General features: G+C 45.0%; 1 protein-coding gene across 1 annotated transcript in view; it reads right to left on the bottom strand.

The window, feature by feature from the left end:
* The window catches only part of PTGFRN (prostaglandin F2 receptor inhibitor), a 115107-nt gene that overhangs the window by 18167 nt on the left and 79100 nt on the right, over positions 1–17840 (bottom strand). Inside the window, exons 5-6 of the mRNA XM_010831018.1 lie at positions 8075–8500; positions 3159–3578 (exon numbers count right to left, since the gene is read on the bottom strand). Coding sequence (XP_010829320.1) covers positions 3159–3578; positions 8075–8500 — 846 coding nt within the window. The remainder of the gene's footprint in view (positions 1–3158; positions 3579–8074; positions 8501–17840) is intronic.

Genomic DNA, 17840 nt, shown 5'->3' on the forward strand with positions numbered 1-17840 from the left:
GAAGAGTTGACTCATTGGAAAAGACTCTGATGCTGGGAGGGATTGGGGGCAGGATGAGAAGGGGACAACAGAGGATGAGATGGCTGGATGGCATCACTGACTTGATGGACGTGAGTCTGAGTGAACTCCGGGAGTTGGTGATGGACAGGGAGGCCTGGCGTGCTGCGATTCATGGGGTCGAAAAGAGTTGGACACGACTGAGCAACTGAACTGAACTGATGCATGCTATTAAAAAAAAAAAGTAGATCTTCCCAACTTAAGGCATAAAAACATTTGACTTACCAAAGATAAATCATTCAGAACAGACACCAAAATGCTCCTGTTTTAATTAACCCTCTCACAGATGAACACTGCTAATAATTACTCTTAACAAAGCAGACTGACAGACACAGTCACACATACCAGCACAGCTGTGGAGACTCGACTAATTGGAAATCTTTTCCCAGTCCAAAAGCAAAGGTGAGGCCCAAGGTTGGGATACTCACTCGTGTATGGAAATATTGCTGTGATAAATCAGACCAAGAATAGCACCTACCACCTTCAGTCCTAGGGACCTCAAAGAGTGAAAGCTATGAGCTGGATAAAACTTGGGTCTTAGCTCTGAATCTTTCACTCTTGGCAAGTCATTTAATCCCTCTAGAGGCCCAGTTCCCTCTTATCTTTATACTCTGCCATGTTCCCTGAAGGATTTGATATAGCTGTGTGTCAACTGATCTGTTTTAAAAATGAGGGGGTTGGGTTTCCCTGGGAGGCCAGTGGTTAAGAATCTGCCTCGCAACGCAGGGGATATGAGTTCAATCCCTGGCCTGGGAAGACTTCACAGGCTGCAGGGCAACTAAGCCTGTGTGCCACAACTACTGACCCTGTGCTCCAGAGCTGGGGAGCTGCAATTACTGAAGCCTGCACGCCTACACCCTGCGCTCTGCAACAAGAGAAGCCACCACAGTCAGAAGCCCACACAGGGCAACTAGCTAGAAAGCAGCCCCCACTCTCAGCAACTAGAGAAAGCCTGTGTACAGCAACAAAGACACAGCACAACCAAAAAGAAATAAATAGATATTTGGGGAATAAATGAGGGTCAAAGTAAAGGTAGTATGTTCACACAAAAATCTGCACCCAGATGTTCACAGCAGCATTACTCAGAATAATCAAGAACTGCAAACATTCAAATGTCCATTAGCTGATGAATAGATAAAATGTGGTATACTCACATTATAGAATATTATTCAGTCATAAAAATGAAGTGCTAATGAGAGTTTATTTTGCATTAAATGCTCAAGTACAAAAAGGAGGGAATATGTGGTTTTCCTGTGTTTGATTCTTTAAAAAACAATCAGTGGTATTTGTAGTTGTGAGTTACACAGGTTTATGCAGAGAGAACAGTTTGCTATAGCCACCAAAAAAAAAAAGTCTTGCTAACACTTCCCAAGCACTTTGAGATTCCTAAACTTATTTTCTGATATACAAAATGTATTTACTGGCATTATTTTGCATTTCTCAAGACAAAAATGACATTAAGTAAAAGTTGTGTGTAAATTTGATTCACAGGTACTTAAAAACTTTAAAGCTGCAAATGAAACGAAAGGTCTCCAATATTCAGACAATGATATTTTCTTTTTCTGACTAGGAGTTTATATCTCATTTATTTTATAAATGGTTTAGTTAAAGCAGGCTTCAATGGTGGCTCAGATGGTAAAGAATCTGCCAGCAGTGCAGGAGACCTGGGTTCAATCCCTGAGTTGGGAAGATCCCCTGGAGAAGGGAATGGCAACCCCCTCCAATATTATTGCCTGGAGAATTCACTGGACAGAGGAGCCTGGTTCGCTATTGTCCATGGGGTCGCAAAGAGTTGGGCACAACTGAGCAACTAACTCTCCTTTTCTTCTTTAAAGCACTGTTCCTTTTGACATTCAAGTTTTCATTGTACTACATTTTTCATGTAAGACCAAATCCAGAACTGCATTTTACAGTTTTTTACTGTTTTTTTCCTCTCAGTGCTGCTAAAAAGAAAAAGCAGCTAACATTTTGAATTTACAACATGCCAAAGATGACACAGAAATTATTACATTTATTTTTGTTCTTGTTAAAACTCTGTGAGCAACATTTACCAAGATAGCATGTTAAATTACTGGCATTCTCTGGGTACTAAATAAAAGGCTGCAACTCTCTAACATTAATGTATATATACAACATTCCCTAGCGGTCCAATGGTTAGGATTCTTGCTTTCACTGCTGAGGGCACAGGTTCAATTCCTGGTTAGGGAACTAAGACCCAACAAGCTGCAAGGTACAACCAAAAAAATATAGACATAGAACAAAAAAGAAAAAATACTAAAAAAATAAAAAGAACAAAGTACTGATACATATTACAATGTGGGTGACTCTTAAAAACATGCTACATGAAAAAAGCCAGACACAAAGCTCTATATTACATTCCATTTATGTGAAATGTCCAGAATAGGCAAGTTTATAGAGACAGAACGAAATAAGTGGTTGCCAGGGGACAGGAGGTTGGGGAGCAGAGTAGGGGGTGTTGAGGGGGAGGACTGAGGGTGTCAGCTGAGGGTGCAGGTTTCTATTGATTGTAATGAAAATGTTCTGTAATTGATAGTGGTGATGGTCACACAACTCTGTGAATATACTATGCATTTATATTAATAGTGTAGTATAAATATTGGGTTGGCCAAAAAAGCTTGATTGGGTTTTTTCTGTAACATCTTATGGAAAAACTTGAATGGACTTTTTGGCCAACCCAACACCATAGTATAGTATTTAAATACTAAATATACTATAGTATAGTATATTCTCTGTTGCCTCAGTGGTAAAGAATCCTCCAGCACATGTAGGAGACTCGGGTTCAATCCCTGGGTTGGAAGGATGACTTGGGGAAGGAAATGGCAACCTACTCTAGCGTTCTTGCCTGGGAAATCCCATGCACAGAGGAGCCAGGTGGGCTATAGTCCATGGGGTCACCAAGAGTCAGACACAACTGAGCGCACACATAGTGTATTTAAATACATACTATGTATTTAGATGGGTGAATTGCATGGCATGTGAATTACATCTCAATTAAGCTGTTTAAAAAAACTGAAGACACTGGATCAAAACCCTAGGGTCTCTTCCAGTCAATCTATGACTTACCAAGCTCCCCTGCTCACCTGAGGTTTGGAAGTCTATCTCAATAGGATTGGAGAGACTGGTTGCTGCTTCTCGCCATAGGCTGCCCCTGACAGGAGACCAGGCTGTCACCACACAGCGGTATAGGCCTGCATCTGAGACCTGAGTCTGGTACATTCGATAGCGAAATTCATCTTCCTGCACTTTCTCTAACACAACACCATCCACCCGCGATGCATCTGTCCAGTTCTCCAGCTTCACCACGGAATCCTGGTCCAGGGAGATGATGTACTTGGTTTCGTTGGGGCTAGAGAGGTCCCCAACAGGTTTCTCAGCCGTGATGAGAACAGAGTAGCGTGGCGACTTAATATTTTTGGAAGACACTTTGCAAGTCATCTCAAATGTATTTCCGGCAGCGAAGAAAGGCTTGGGCTGCCTTGCCTTCACCACAAGCACAGAATCTGCAATGAAGTACCAGAAAGATGTGATTTCTAACAGGATTAGCTAAATGGATATGTATCTGAAAGCACAATGTCAAGGAAATAGAAATTTATTTGCAAATTGCCGCACAATAGCATTTGGGAAAATCTGGAAACTCAGAAAGAAAATAGCGTGTGTCAGGAAGTAGACTGAACACCACCACGCTGCAGGAGGCAGAGCAGTCTGCCTCAATTTAATAGGTGTGAGGGAACAGAGGATCGATGGGTGAGAATTTGCTTTTAAGGATTTTCAAGTCCTTGAGAAGTCTCACCCAGAGTGAGAATTTGGGAAGCTACTGGTGCCACCACGGATGTGAGCGAGAACTTGCTTCTAGTAAAGTGGGGAAGATGCAGCTCTAGGCAGTTCCACCTGCCTCTCCCCACTGGGGCTCCCCTGGGTGCAAGGACAGTACCAGAGCAAGTGAGAAATGGGTTCTACTGCTGTTCCACCATACGATGGTAACATTATAGAACAGGTCATTACTAAAGTGACTGCAACATACACGTGTAGATCTGTGTATGAAGATCTGACTACAAAGATGCATAGTCATTTCCAGAGACGCAATTAAAATTTAATTAACTTTAATTCTGAACCAGCATCCAAGGCTACTATCTTAAAGGTTTAAGTGTGTTACTTCCTGTCTCTCTGTAAAAAAAAAAAAATTAATCTCTAAGCATATACACATTAGAATTCATCTATATTATAATATTAATAGCTCAATATCTTCCAGGCACCTGGAAGATACCTAAATGTTTGCTGAGTGGATGGATAAATTAGTTAAATATAACCCTTTTACCCTTTAATGATATAATTCTGTAACCCATCCAGTTACAAAACAAAATTTTTATGTTGGGGTTTTCTGAGGAATAGCTGTTCCATCAAACTATTAGGACAACACGTATGTCACAGGGTCTCTCCAGAATTACTGATTCCTGAGGTTCCACTGAGCCATTCACATTCTTTCTTGAAGCTTCAATTTGTGAGATTAGAAGAGATAACTAGAGGTTAAACAGGAAAAGAGTTCAAGGACTGTATCCTCAGGCATCTAATGTTTGAGGGTCAGAAAAGTAACAGAAAGCAGCAAAGGAAGCTGAGAAGAGGTCAAGGTTGGAAAACAGCCCAGAGAGGATGGTGTCCCACAAACCAAGGAGAACCCAAAGTATTTCCAAGAAGAGGGAATGATCATCGTGGTAAATCCTGGTAAGTCAAGTAAGATGACTAACCATTAGATTTTGCAATATGTCACTCACTAGTCATCTGGATCAAAAGCCAGACAAGAGGAGATTAGAGAACAGGAGGAGACAAAGTAGAGATGCTGAGGACAGACAAATCAAAGGAAAGAAATAGAAAGGGGTAGGCAAGGGGTGTGGAGAATAGAAAGATGGAGGTGGGGGAAGCAAGATCAAGACTCAGTTCAGTTCAGTTCAGTCGCTCAGTCATGGCTGACTCTTTGCGACCCCATGGACTGCAGCACGCCAGCCTCCCTGTCCATCACCAACTCTGGGAGTTTACTCAAACTCATGTCCATTGAGCGGGTGATGCCATCCAACCATCCCATCCTCTGTCAACTCCTCCTCCTGCCTTCAATCTTTCCCAGCATCAGGATCTTTTCAAATGAGTCACTTCTTTGCATCAGGTGGACAAAGTATTGGAGTTTCAGCTTCAGCATCTGTCTTTTCAATGAATATTCAAGACTGATTTCCTTCAGGATGGCCTGATTGGATCTCCTTGCAGTCCAAGGGACTCTCAAGAGTCTTCTCCAACACCACAGTTCAAAAGCATCAATTCTTTGGCGCTCAGCTTTCTTTATTGTCCAACTGTCACATCCATACATGACTACTGGAAAAAGCATAGCTTTGACTAGATGATTACTATTACTTTGGCAAAGTAATGTCTCTGTTTTTTAATAATCTGTCTAGGTTGGTCATAACTTTTCTTCCAAGGAGCAAGAGTCTTTTAATTTCATGGCTACAGTCAGCATCTGCAGTGATTTTGGAGCCCCCCAAAATAAAGCCTGTCACTGTTTCCACTGTTTCCCCCTCTATTTGCCATGAAGTGATGGGACCAGATGCCATGATCTTGGTTTTCTGAATGTTGAGCTTAAAGCCAACTTTTTCACTCTCCTCTTTCACTTTCATCAAGAGGCTCTTTAGTTCTTCTTTGCTTTCTGGCATAAGGATGGTGTCATATGCATATCTGAGGTTATTGATATTTCTCCTGGCAATCTTGATTCCAGCCTGTGCTTCATCCAGTCCAGCGTTTCTCATGATGTACTCTGCATATAAGTTAAATAAGCAGGGTGACAATATACAGCCTTGACGTACTCCTTTCCCAATCTGGAAGCATTCTCTTGTTCCATGTCCAGTTCTGTTGCTTCCTGACCTGCATAAAGATTTCTCAAGAGGCAGGTCAGGTGGTCTGGTATTCCCATCTCTTGAAGAATTTTCTACAGTTTGTTGTGATCCACACAATCAAAGGCTTTGGCATAGTCAATAAAGCAAAGGTAGATGTTTTTCTGGTACTCTCTTCCTTTTTCGATGATCCAAAGGATGCTGGCAATTTGATCTCTGGCTCTTCTGCCTTTTCTAAATCCAGCTTGAACATGTGGAAGTTCACAGTTCAAGTACTGTTGAAGCCTGGCTTGGAGAATTTTGAGCATTATTTTACCACCGTGTTTGAGATGAATGCAATTGTGTGGGTAGTTTGAACATTCTTTGGCATCACCTTTCTTTGGAATTGGAATGAAACCTGACCTTTTCCAGTCCTGTGGCCACTGCTGAGTTTTCCAAATTTGCTGACATATTGAGTGCAGCACTTTCACAGCATCATCTTTCAGGATTTGAAACAGCTCAACTGGAATTCCATCACCTCCACTAGCTTTGTTTGTAGTGATACTTCCTAAGGCCCACTTGACCTCGAATTCCAGTATGTCTAGCTCTAGGTGAGTGATCACACCATCGTAATTATTTGGGTCGTGAAGATCTTTTTTGATCAAGATTAGCTTAGCTTTAATTTAAAAAGACCACAACAAGAGATCTAACAGCATGTTAATAGGCCAATGGGCAACAATGGGAGTGATCTAGAAAGATAGGTGTGTTGAGAGGATAGGCTGCGTGGAATTCAGAGTATGGAGGGCTCTCAGTTATCAGAAGCGAGATTTCTAGTGTAGGGTGTAAGCTTGAGAGTGAATAACCCAAACAGGACAAAGGTCATGATGACTAGAGAAGGGGACAGGAGACTGAGAATGAAAGGCTTCTCAACCTCAGATGCCCCTGAGAACCATCTTGGGTGCATCTGAAAATTTCAATGCCCAGATTGCAAGTAACCTCAGGCAAGTTAAGACAGAACCTCTTGTGCGACTTAAGCTTCAGTACTTTTTTAAAGCTCCTCGGGTGACTCCAACATGCAGCCAAATATGACCCAGTGCCTATAAGGATCATGAAGACAGCAGGACAGAGGGACTGTGAAACAAGAGTGAGCATCTCCACAGAATGCATGGGGAGGACCCAGGAGTGATGGCAATGAGAGGAGGTTCAACCATCTGATGACTGGAGACCTGAAGTTGGATGTTTTTAGGGAGGAGGGAAAAGGGCCTGGAGGCTGCAGTGAGGGATGAGCAGGGCACCTGCCCCATCTAGAATGGATTACACAGTGAGAAGAAAACAGCACCACTCAGGAAGACTTCGGGGAAAATGGTGTCCTTGGGGAGAGCTAGGTGGGGCATATTTACTGGGAGAATGAGAAAGGAATATTCAGAGATGAGGTCAGGAAGCGGGAGATTTTGCCAAGTTCTAGAGGGCCCAGTGTGGGGTTTGGGGATTTCAGAGGCATGGCAATGAGGCTACAAAAGCATGTGGAGGGCTGTGAAGGAGGTCCCAGGAGGCCTGGCCTTCCTGCAGTGACAGACGAGACAGAGGATAAAAGCCTTGACCAGTCTGATGTCCCAAGGCACACAGGGCTCTGAGCATTCAGGAGGAGACTGCATCAAAGAAACTGTTTCCCTGGAGTTCTTGTCAGCTAGCCCCAGGAACGGTCTCTCTGAATGGGTGACTGGCCGCTCAGGGGCAGGTGCCATGGCCTGGGGCTGCCCACTCACTCTGGGATTATCTCGAATGTGCCTGCGTCTAGCGGGAACTCATGGACACTGAAATATCCCCAAAGGACTGTGTGAAGTTTCGCTTGAGACCAGCCAACGGAGCAAGAGTGCTGATGGCTTCTCTGGGCACCCGAGAGCTTCCGCGAGATGATCTTCTATCTCCAACCAAGCCCCAGCCCTCTCATTAGGACTTATCCCTCTCAGGGTCAGCACTGCAAAGGGATTCATGCTGAGGATAAAAGGAACAGTCTCTTGACTGCATTTCTTAGATTCCTCGTGTAAAGGGAAACCTGCCAGGTGACTGTGAATCTGAAATGCAGAGCAGGACGACCGAAGCCAAAACAAACCAAAAATGTTCATGAACGAGAAGAAAGTGCCTACCTTCCAACGCCCAAAATATGTTGATGGGCTTAGAGAAGACATCCTTGCTCTTCACCCAGCTATTGTTACGCTGTTTGGTCCAGGCAGACACAACACAGTAATAATTGCCCCTGTCTTCCTCTGTAGTCCTTTGGATCCGGAAATTGAACGTGTCTGGGTGCTCCTTAGAAAAAATGAAGTCTCCCTCCCGGGCCCGCTGCTTGCTCCGCTCTCCGTACTTGAGTGTCCAGTCCCCATTCATGACGGCCAGGAGCTCGCTGGTCACCACATCGTCATTGCGCCGGTTCACCCTGTAGTACCAGGACACTGTGAAACGGACGCTCGCCTCTGGGTTCTTCACATCCACTATCCGGCATTCTAGCTCGGTGAGGTCGTCTGAGAACTCGGGGACCTTAGAAGCATTCAGGTACACCTGATAGTCTGGTTCTGAATAAGAGGGGGCCAGGATAAAAGAAAAAAAAAATCAACCAATCAAATCAGACACAGCAATTTCCCAAGAATTAACAAAAGGAACAAGACAAGCACTATTCTTGTCCTGACGATTAAATGCCCATCCTACCAACTACAGAGAAAGAAACTGAAGTCTTTACAATGCACAAGGATCCTCTGAGGTTGTCACAAAACTTGACAAACACTGGCCCCACTATGACCCTCAAGAAAAACTCCCAAGGCCAGAAGCTAAATATCTCCAATCAGAGTCTTTATCTTCCCAGAGGGGTGGGGTCGGCTGTCAGTTTCCCCTGGAGGTTAGTCTTTTGAGAATCTCTTAACTGGTATCCATGCTTGACCAACATGTCCTCTAGCATGCCAGGCAGTGCCCAGAGACCTCCAAAGCCCTCACTGGAAAATCTCAGAATCTCAGAATACATTTTGTCCTTGAGGCCAGTCAACCCCCCATGGCTCCGGTTCCTGCCATCCTTGGCTTTCGTCCAAAGGTAAGGTCCTCATTTCCCCATGTATGTTGGTTGCTCAGTTATGTCCACCTCTTTGCGACCCCATGGACTGTAGCTGGCCAGGCTCCTCTGTTCATGGGATTCTCTAGGCAAGAATACTGGAGTGGGTTGCCATTCTCCTCTGCAGGGGATCTTCCCAACCCAAGAGATTGAACCCAGGTCTCCTGCACTGCAGGCAGATTCTTTACCCTCTAAGCCACCAGGGAAGTCCCCATGTATAGTCATACTTAAACTCCCCAAATAGCATTTTTTTTCCACTGACACATGTAACTCTCCCATTCAATTCCACCAACCTTGAAGCTAGCTCACTGTGATCCTGGCTCTAGTAAAGCCTGCTCATGATGACCACTCTGCTTCTTGCCAGGCAGCTTCTGATGAGGAAGGGAGGGAAGTCAGCGTTCTCCTCATGTCCCACTGCCACTGTCACAGGCCGGTTCTTTTTCACTTGTATAAAAAGCCTTCCTGCTACGAGGTCATGTTGGCATCTAATCCATTTTTGCAACTCAACATTTCACAGCCTCCCAGAAACTCCTACCGAGGCCCCTTCACGCTTCCTTCCCTCCACCACCACCCTCTCTGGGTGTCACACCTAGTCATCTGAAGTCCTCTGTTCATCACAGTCTCACACCTCTGGTGACCTGTCTGCCGAGGCCTCTCCTCTTGACTTCACTACAAATGCGCTCTTTCTTTCATCTCCTCTGCGCCCCCTTCCTGGGTCCCCAGGGTGTGACACCCTTTCTCTATGCTCCCATAAGCAGCAAGTTACTCCCTGTTTGAAGGTCTTGTCCCCAAGCTCCAAATACACAGCCTTCTACGCAGTAGTCACTTGGTGTGAAGCCTTTTAAAAAGGCTACATTTTTCTCCTGTAGCACTTTGCCTGTTAGGAGAAGAATAATTCTACCTACACAGAATTTTCCATTTGTCAATACGATATTCACATCACCTCCATCAGACAGTTTAGTTTTATTTAATGTTGCTTTTATTTATGACTCATACAAATTATAAACTGCTGAGGTCAAGGAACTGTTCTTTTGTGATTTATACTTCTAACGAAATGTATAACATCATGACTTCCCCAAGAGTGATTCAGTGGCCAGGAAATGGAAAGAACTCAAAATCTTAATTCCCTCAAATGTCATATTCACAAGCATTTAGTTGCAAGTGAGGCTGGACCCCATGCCACAAAAAGTTCAATCAATGCTGCTCTGCCTGCTGATGAGAGAATGTCTGCAGTGACACGGATGTTACAGAGAAACACGCTAGACTATCATCTGCCACCTTGTCTCAGAGGTGAATGCGTTGACGACGCATCGCTGGGGGGTTTCCTGGCCCTGGGCAGAGTGCTAACACACACACTGCCTCTCCAGCAACTGCTGACTCTGGAGCTGACACTGAAATGTCACATGCATAAGGCAAGGCATTCCCAAATGACCCCACATCCAGGGTTTCAGATCCTTCCCTCATGTCAGAGTTGGGCACGGCAGCAGGGGTGAGGACAAGGTCAACCAAGTTTACTTAATGCGGAAAGGACAGACTTGAACAGGTTGTGCATGCAGCAGACTGCCCTCCTCAGTCCTGGCAGGATCAGCCACGAACACCGAATCACCAGAGTCCTCTCGAAGCAGGAGCAACCTGCTGCGCTCTGACCCTTCCCATGGGTCACCACATTAACCTGAACAACAAACCATGAAGCCGTAAAGAGCAGTGGTGAGGAGCCAGGGTCTGGAAGACAGACTGGGTCTGAACCTGACTGTGCCATGACTGGCTGTGTGACACTGGGCAGATTACTCAAGCTCTCTAGTGGTTCATCTGCAAAACTGGGGAGAATAACAGTAACCACCTCATGATGTTATCATGAGGATTAGTAGTTAAAATATAGGTGAAAGTGCTTAGACTGGTTGCTTAGCCCTGGGGTTGGGGGAGAGAGGGTATACTGGCAGAGGCAGGTGGGGAGCAAGATGAACTGGGTTGCAAACACGTTATTGTTGAGATGCAATGGAGACACCAAGTCAAGATGCCAAGGACAAAGCTTGGTGCCATCGTTTGAAACTGGAGACTAAGAAAGAGCTGGGGCCAAAGCAGGGGCACAAACACACCACCCCCCACAAACAAAGACAGCCGGCTCCTCCCTGTACCTTTTCAACCACTGTTCCTGGTACCAGACCCCATTCTTCACCCCTGTGCCCATTCCCACTCTCCGTGCAGATGGTCCCTAAGTCTCACAATTCTACCTCCTCAGCGTCTCTGCCACTTCTCGATGTCCAGGGCTCACACATAGTAGGTGCTGGATAGATAGCTGTGCATAGAAGTGAAAACCTCACAACCGCCACTCCCATCCTGGCTCTCTGCCTCCATCCAAGACTATCGTGATAACCTTCCAACGTGCCTCTCAGTTCACACCAGCACTAGGGCATCTGTTCAAGAAGGCTGCCACAGCTTTTCCTGTCATCTAATGAGTTAGGGCTTCCCTGGTGGCTCAGACAGTTAAGAATCTGCCTGCAATTTGAGAGACCCAGGTTCGATCCCTGGGTTGGGAAGATTCTGGAGAAGGGCATGGCAATCCACTCCGGTATTCTTGCCTGGAGAATCCCATGGACAGAGTCTGGAGGGCTATAGTCCATGGGGTCGCACAGAGTCAGACACAACTGAAGCAACTGAGCACACACACACATGCACTGAGTTAAGAACACACTCCCCAGCCTGGTATTCAAGGCCCTACAGAACCGCTCTGTCCAGCCCCACTGCCCGCTTCCCTCAGTATCCACTCTAGACTCCACTCCCTCATCGCCTCCTCTGCCTTCTTCCTGCTGCCGCCTCTGCCTGAGCGCCTGGGACACCTGCTGAGTCAAGCACTGAGTAAAAGACTGAACAGATTCCTCTCCTCTGCTCCCCACAGAGGGTCTGTTTAAGTCTGTGTATTCAAATGTGGAGCGAGGACAGCACAGCGGATACAGCACGTGTGCATCTGGCTTGGCAGAAGAGCAAAGTCTCTTCGTTGACAGGCTGGTCTCCTTGCTCTCTGTTAAAACTAAATCTTAGGTCCCCAGAGGAGGAACCTAATTAAAAAACAAACAGACACGTGGATTTTTGTGAACTTACAAGGCGTTAAGTTACGGTGGTTTAAAGCAGTGGCCCCTAATCTTTTTTGGCACCAGGGACTGATTTCGGGGAAGACAATGCTTCCATGGACTGTGAAAGGGGGGAGGTGGTTTTGGAATGACTCAAGTACATTACACTTATTATGCACTTTATTTCTAACCCAATGCCACTGGTGATCTAACAGGATACCGGTCTGAGGCCTGGAAGTTGGGGACCCCTGGTTTAGAGGATGCTCAAAGGTCATCTGAACTATCCCCCAGCCTTGGAGATCGTCTTTCAGACTTACACTGCTGGAGAAGATAGGACGTCACTGCATCCGACTGGTAGGGGTGTACATGGGTTCTTATTTCCTTTTTGTTTTGGTGCATGTGTGGAAATCTTCCTTTATTGCTGTTTCACAATTTTTAAAAACTGTTGGCAGAGATTGGGCCTGTTCCTCATGGTCCAAGGTACACAGACCTCACTCTGAACAGACAGAAACAGCCTCTCCTACTGAACAGGAAGGCTTCCTTTGAACTCACCAGCCCATCCCATCTCTACTTCTTATTCAGCAAACGTTCAGAGAGACCCTACCACCTGCCAGGCTCCCTGCTCTCTAAGGACTTTCCTTGAACATTGCCTTGAATTTCAGTTACATGTCTGTTTGCCTCACGGACCTTCATTAGGGCCCTTCACTGGGTCTGGGACCCCCGACTTGATTCATCTGTGTGCACTGTGCATACAGTGCCTTGTACATAAAAGACATTAACACACTTGCTGAATTGGACTAAATTTAATACTTTGCATAAAAATGCTCATTTTCAGCATAAGCATTCCACTACTGATTACTGCTATATTCTGCTTGATCTCATCAAGAAATCATCTAAGAACGTAATGGTGGTTATGTTTAAAAAATGCTTATCAGTGAAAGACGCATACTAAAGTATTTAATGGCAAAATGACATGATGTCTGGGATGTGTTTTAAATTCTTTCAGAAGGAAAAAAAAGAGGGCGGCAGGGGAAAAAAAGAAAGAGAGAGAGGAACAGGGTGTGTGCGTGTGTGTGTGTATCCAGGGGAGGGAAGAGAGATGAAGTAAGATCTCAAAATATTGGTAATTGTTGAAGCTGGTGGTTTGTTCTACTACTGTGTAAACTTCTGTTCCAAAAGCTTAAAACAAACAGCCCACCCACATAGTCAACCCTTTCACAGAATACTGAGGCCAGCGTAAGGCACGACATCACTAACCTTCCAGAAACAAAGATCCCCCCCTAACCTGTCTCCCAGGTCAACCTGCTCACTTACACATCACCTCCCGAAGCTTTCGCCTCCCATAGTGCAAACCCTATCACCATCAAGAAAGACTTTATTTTTTGATTATGGATTATTAAACTCCTTTGTTACTACTTTCAAGACAATGAAAATATTCAGGATTATTGGCAAGTGTGTAAAAGCAGGTATTTTGTGCCTACTGCATGCAGGAACCTGAACTGGGGGTTTCCATGGGTTACCTCCTCCTTTTACTCTCACAGTTCTGTGCGGAAGGTACAAGAATACTAAGAACTGGAATGTGTGCAGGGCCTCCTGTGAGCCAGGGACCACGTCATGTACTTTCCTTGCAATCTCGTTTAATCTTCAGAATATCCTTATGTAATAGGTACTACTTATTTACGTACATTTCCTAAACAAAAACAAAGCTAAAACCAAAGCTCAAAGGAGGTTAAATTCAAAGACTAAGGTCTTGCATGGTGTAGGGGAGCAGAATCATAGGAGAGGCTCTGGCTCCATGGCCTGGCTTCCACTAGCACCAAACTGCACATCATTACACACCCAATGATTAATGCTTCTCAAGGCCGGCTCCATCCCAGAAGACAAGAGTGATGATAACAGCTAAGGCACTAATCCTGAACTGTGTACAGTGCCATGTTCTAATACCCACTTTGAGGCTTAGTTAACTGGGAAGAGCTAATTAGATGAACAGGCTGCACGCACATGTCAGGAGAAACAGCAGGAACTGGGCCTTGGTTTCTGCCAATGCCGATTTTATCATCCTGAACTGGGCAGGTACTTTAGAGGCAGCTGAATGAGTTGACTGTCAAAGAGCTGCCATTATCATCATTGGTACGTGTATGTGTGCTCAGTCGCTAAGTCGTCTCTGACTCTTTGCAACCCCATGGACTATAGCCCGCCAGGCTCCTCTGTGCATGGGATTTCCCAGGCAAGAATACTGGAGTGGATTGCCATTTCCTCCTCCAGGGGATCTTCCCAACTCAGGGATCGAATTCACGTCTCTTGTGTCTCCTGCAATAGCAGGTGGATTCTTTACCATACCATAATTAAATATTCTCTAACATTTAAACAGAGAAGACTATAAATAAGTAGCTGTTATTGGCAGGGGTGGCACTTTACCCCACTTAGGAAAGCCGTTATGATGAGGTTGCATTCAGCATTATGGATTTCAGGGCAACAGAGATAACATTATTCAAATGGGATACCAGTGCCCCACACCCCAAGTGACACTTGTTCCATTTTGTTTTTTCTTTCTTCATCCTCACTCACTCCTCCCAGAGAAAGAAGAAAAAGTTATCAGATTTGGGGGGGCATAAGGGCTAGGTGTGCTCAACTCAGCTCCTCTTTGGACCCACACATTCCTCGTTCTCCATGTCCTAAGACACCCCCAATGGCTTATTTTTTTTTCCCATGATTTATTTAGTTAAGAGCTTGATGGAGAACAGCATGTTCTATATGGACTCTTCCTCCAAAACACAAATCAGTAACTGCCACTGCCACCACGAAAATGTGTGGAGCACTTAAGTGCCAGGCACTGCCCTAAGGCACTTCATATGCATTATCCCACAAAGCCAAGAAAACCAAAGCTTAGAAATCACAGGCATCAAGCCTGAGACAGAAGGCCTAGAAGGTGGTGGAACAGGACTCCATCGCTCTTCGGCCTTCAGAGATAATCTTGGACAGACAGCGGATTGTAGTTGCCTGTAAAATTCTGCAGATCTAAACCTTATCTTCTATAGATGGCAAAGAACTTTCAAATCTCTCCCAAGTACTTAGCAGATTAACAGCTCCTTTTAAAGAAAAATAATTACCTTCCTCACTGGCTCTCGGCTGGAAGAGGGGACAGTCCTCGAGTGGAGAAGAATGCAAATTAAGTGCTTAAGCCGGAATAGCAGAACTCGGCTCTGCCTCCTCCCGCTCTCCTATCTGAAGCCGGTGGAACCCTCTCCAATTAACACCACAGAAGTCTGGGACTTCGGGCAGACAGCTCAACCATGAACTGATTAGTATCCAACTCTCGCCAAGGGCTCATTTAAGACATCTGATAGCAGAGAGAGATGGCTTAATATGCAGATTAACCAGCCATTCCTCCAGATTCTCTATAGTTTTAGCCATATACTAAATGGGATAGACACAAGGCAACATTTGTCCTCTGTAGTAACTCAGCTTCTTACAAAAACTCCTTCATACACTTAAGGTTTATGCCCTTGGCTTTTATAGGGAATGGATATAAGAAACATCCATTTAAACAATCACCTAGAGCTTTTGTAAAAGAACAGTTGAAAGCACTGTCCGTTATGTTATCTGATGCCCCTTAAAGAAAAAGCACGTGATATATTCAGTGCCAATAAAAAGTTTGTTTCTCTTTTATTTGTTTTGTATATGCAGAAGAGGACTGCATAATTACATCTCTTTTTGCCTCAACTCTTCAAAACTTCAGAGGCAAATTCAGTACTCAAATGCAATAACTAATTCATCCCAACCATCTTGCTATATCTATTCTTTGATTTTTTTTTACCCCTTTTGATCTTGATTTTATTTTTGTGCCTCCTGCTTTAAATTGGACTTCGTTTTGCAAGCCAACTTATATCTTTTTCCCTTCAAAAGTAGGACATCCATCCTAAGTAAAGAGGCTTTTTCTTACCCTCTAAGAAAAATCATAGTCCTCCCAGATGCTACAAGTGCTCTTGGACTTGACAGACCCATTCATGCCTTTGCCCTAATCTGTCTGGTTAATATGGTGAACATGAGAAGACCCCAATCAGCTTCAACCCCTCACCTACTTAGTGCACCAACCCCAAGCAAATGAGAACAAGGACCACCCAGCTTTTAGGATTTTATGCTCTCAAGCTTCAGGAGTCAAGCTGATTCCCAAAGTCAAAATGTTTTCATTCAGGATGACAATACTTGGGACAGACCCCCCCTTAAGATAAAAACACTTGGGACAGACTTGACCCACAGCCATAATTTGTCCAAGCCATTCTAAACATTTTTTTTTGAAATAAAAGAAACAAGCATTAACCACTGTGTAGATTCTATTTTCCAAAGAGAGCTGCAGTAACGTTTGCCATTTCACGCACCCTTTTTGCAAAGGGACCTTGCTAGTCTCCCGTTAAGAGATGGGGTCTCTTTCCCTACTCCTTTGGACTTGGACAATCTCTGTAGTGGGCCTGGCCAATAGGAAACAGTGGGAGTGTGTTGTGCCAGTCCCAGGGACAGCTTTTAACTAGCCTGGCACTTCCACTTCCTGTGTCTTGGCAGTCAGCTGCCATAAAAGGAGCATGACTGTCCCGAGAAGACAGTGCCATAAAAAGCACCACAAGGAAAGGGCCTGGATGAGACACCATGTGGGGACAGAGAGAGATGCCCCAGAATATGGTGACACATGCATGAGAAAGCCATCTGGAAGGGGATCCCCAGCCCGAACTGTCCTAGCTGTCACCATGTGCATCAGAGATGAATCTTGACTCATTCCCTAATTCCTGACCCTCAAAATTGCAAGCAAAATGAAAATCAGTGGTTTTCAAATGGGGACTGGGACAGTGTCTTAACTCACACTATGGCGAGGATCAAATATTTAATGCATGAAAGCCTCTGGCCCAGTCCCTGGCATGCAGTAAGTGTTCAACACATGGCAGTGATCATTTTTAACTGGTCTAAGTAACAAAACTGAGCATTTTGAGTCATACCTGCACAGGGAGCCGGCTTTCTCAAGAGCTCTTTTGTGACAACACTCCACAGTCACACAACATAAGATGACCTACATAAATAGAATACTTCCTGTCTTATTACCTCCAACAGGCCGCATGTGGCATGGGATCGACATGCATATGCATACGTGTTGTAAATCTAGAGAATGTCACATAGTGTCAAGCCATGCCTGATCCCTGCCGGGCAGAGAATCCTTTCAGGAGGTCCTGGGGGAAGATCAACTGCTGTACTCGTGCCCAACTCGCCTTCTGACAAATGTCCAGAGAGCTTCGTGGTGTGAGTCGCAGGCACACAGAAGGAGGAGAGATTTAAGGGAAGACAAGAATACCACTTACACTTCTGGCAGGTTCACCCGTGTGCCTCTGAATATTCTGAGCTGAACATTACTGCTTTCTTTGCAATTCTTCTTTTCCGATGCACATATTTTAACATATCTGTGTGTTGGTGCTGCCTTATCTCCCCATCTGCCCAATGTTTACCGAGGGTCCATTACTTACAAAGGTTCGGGGTGGAGGTGGGAGGGGGGTAGGTCAGTCAGGGAAAAGCACACTCACAGCTTTCACAACAGCAGTACTGAACCCTTAGGAGAATAACTAAACCTTTCCCCGCAATTTAGTCTCCTTATTTCTTCCCACTTTCCGGAGAACACAGCCACCAACAAATCCCTCCCAGCTAAAAGAGCCCATTCCCTCCCAGAGCTCCCATCCTCTTCCCCCCGGCCCCGCCATCTCCCCC

The sequence above is a fragment of the Bison bison genome, unplaced genomic scaffold, assembly GCF_000754665.1.
Source record: "Bison bison bison isolate TAMUID 2011002044 unplaced genomic scaffold, Bison_UMD1.0 scf7180017864519, whole genome shotgun sequence".
In the NCBI taxonomy this organism is placed as follows: domain Eukaryota; kingdom Metazoa; phylum Chordata; class Mammalia; order Artiodactyla; family Bovidae; genus Bison; species Bison bison.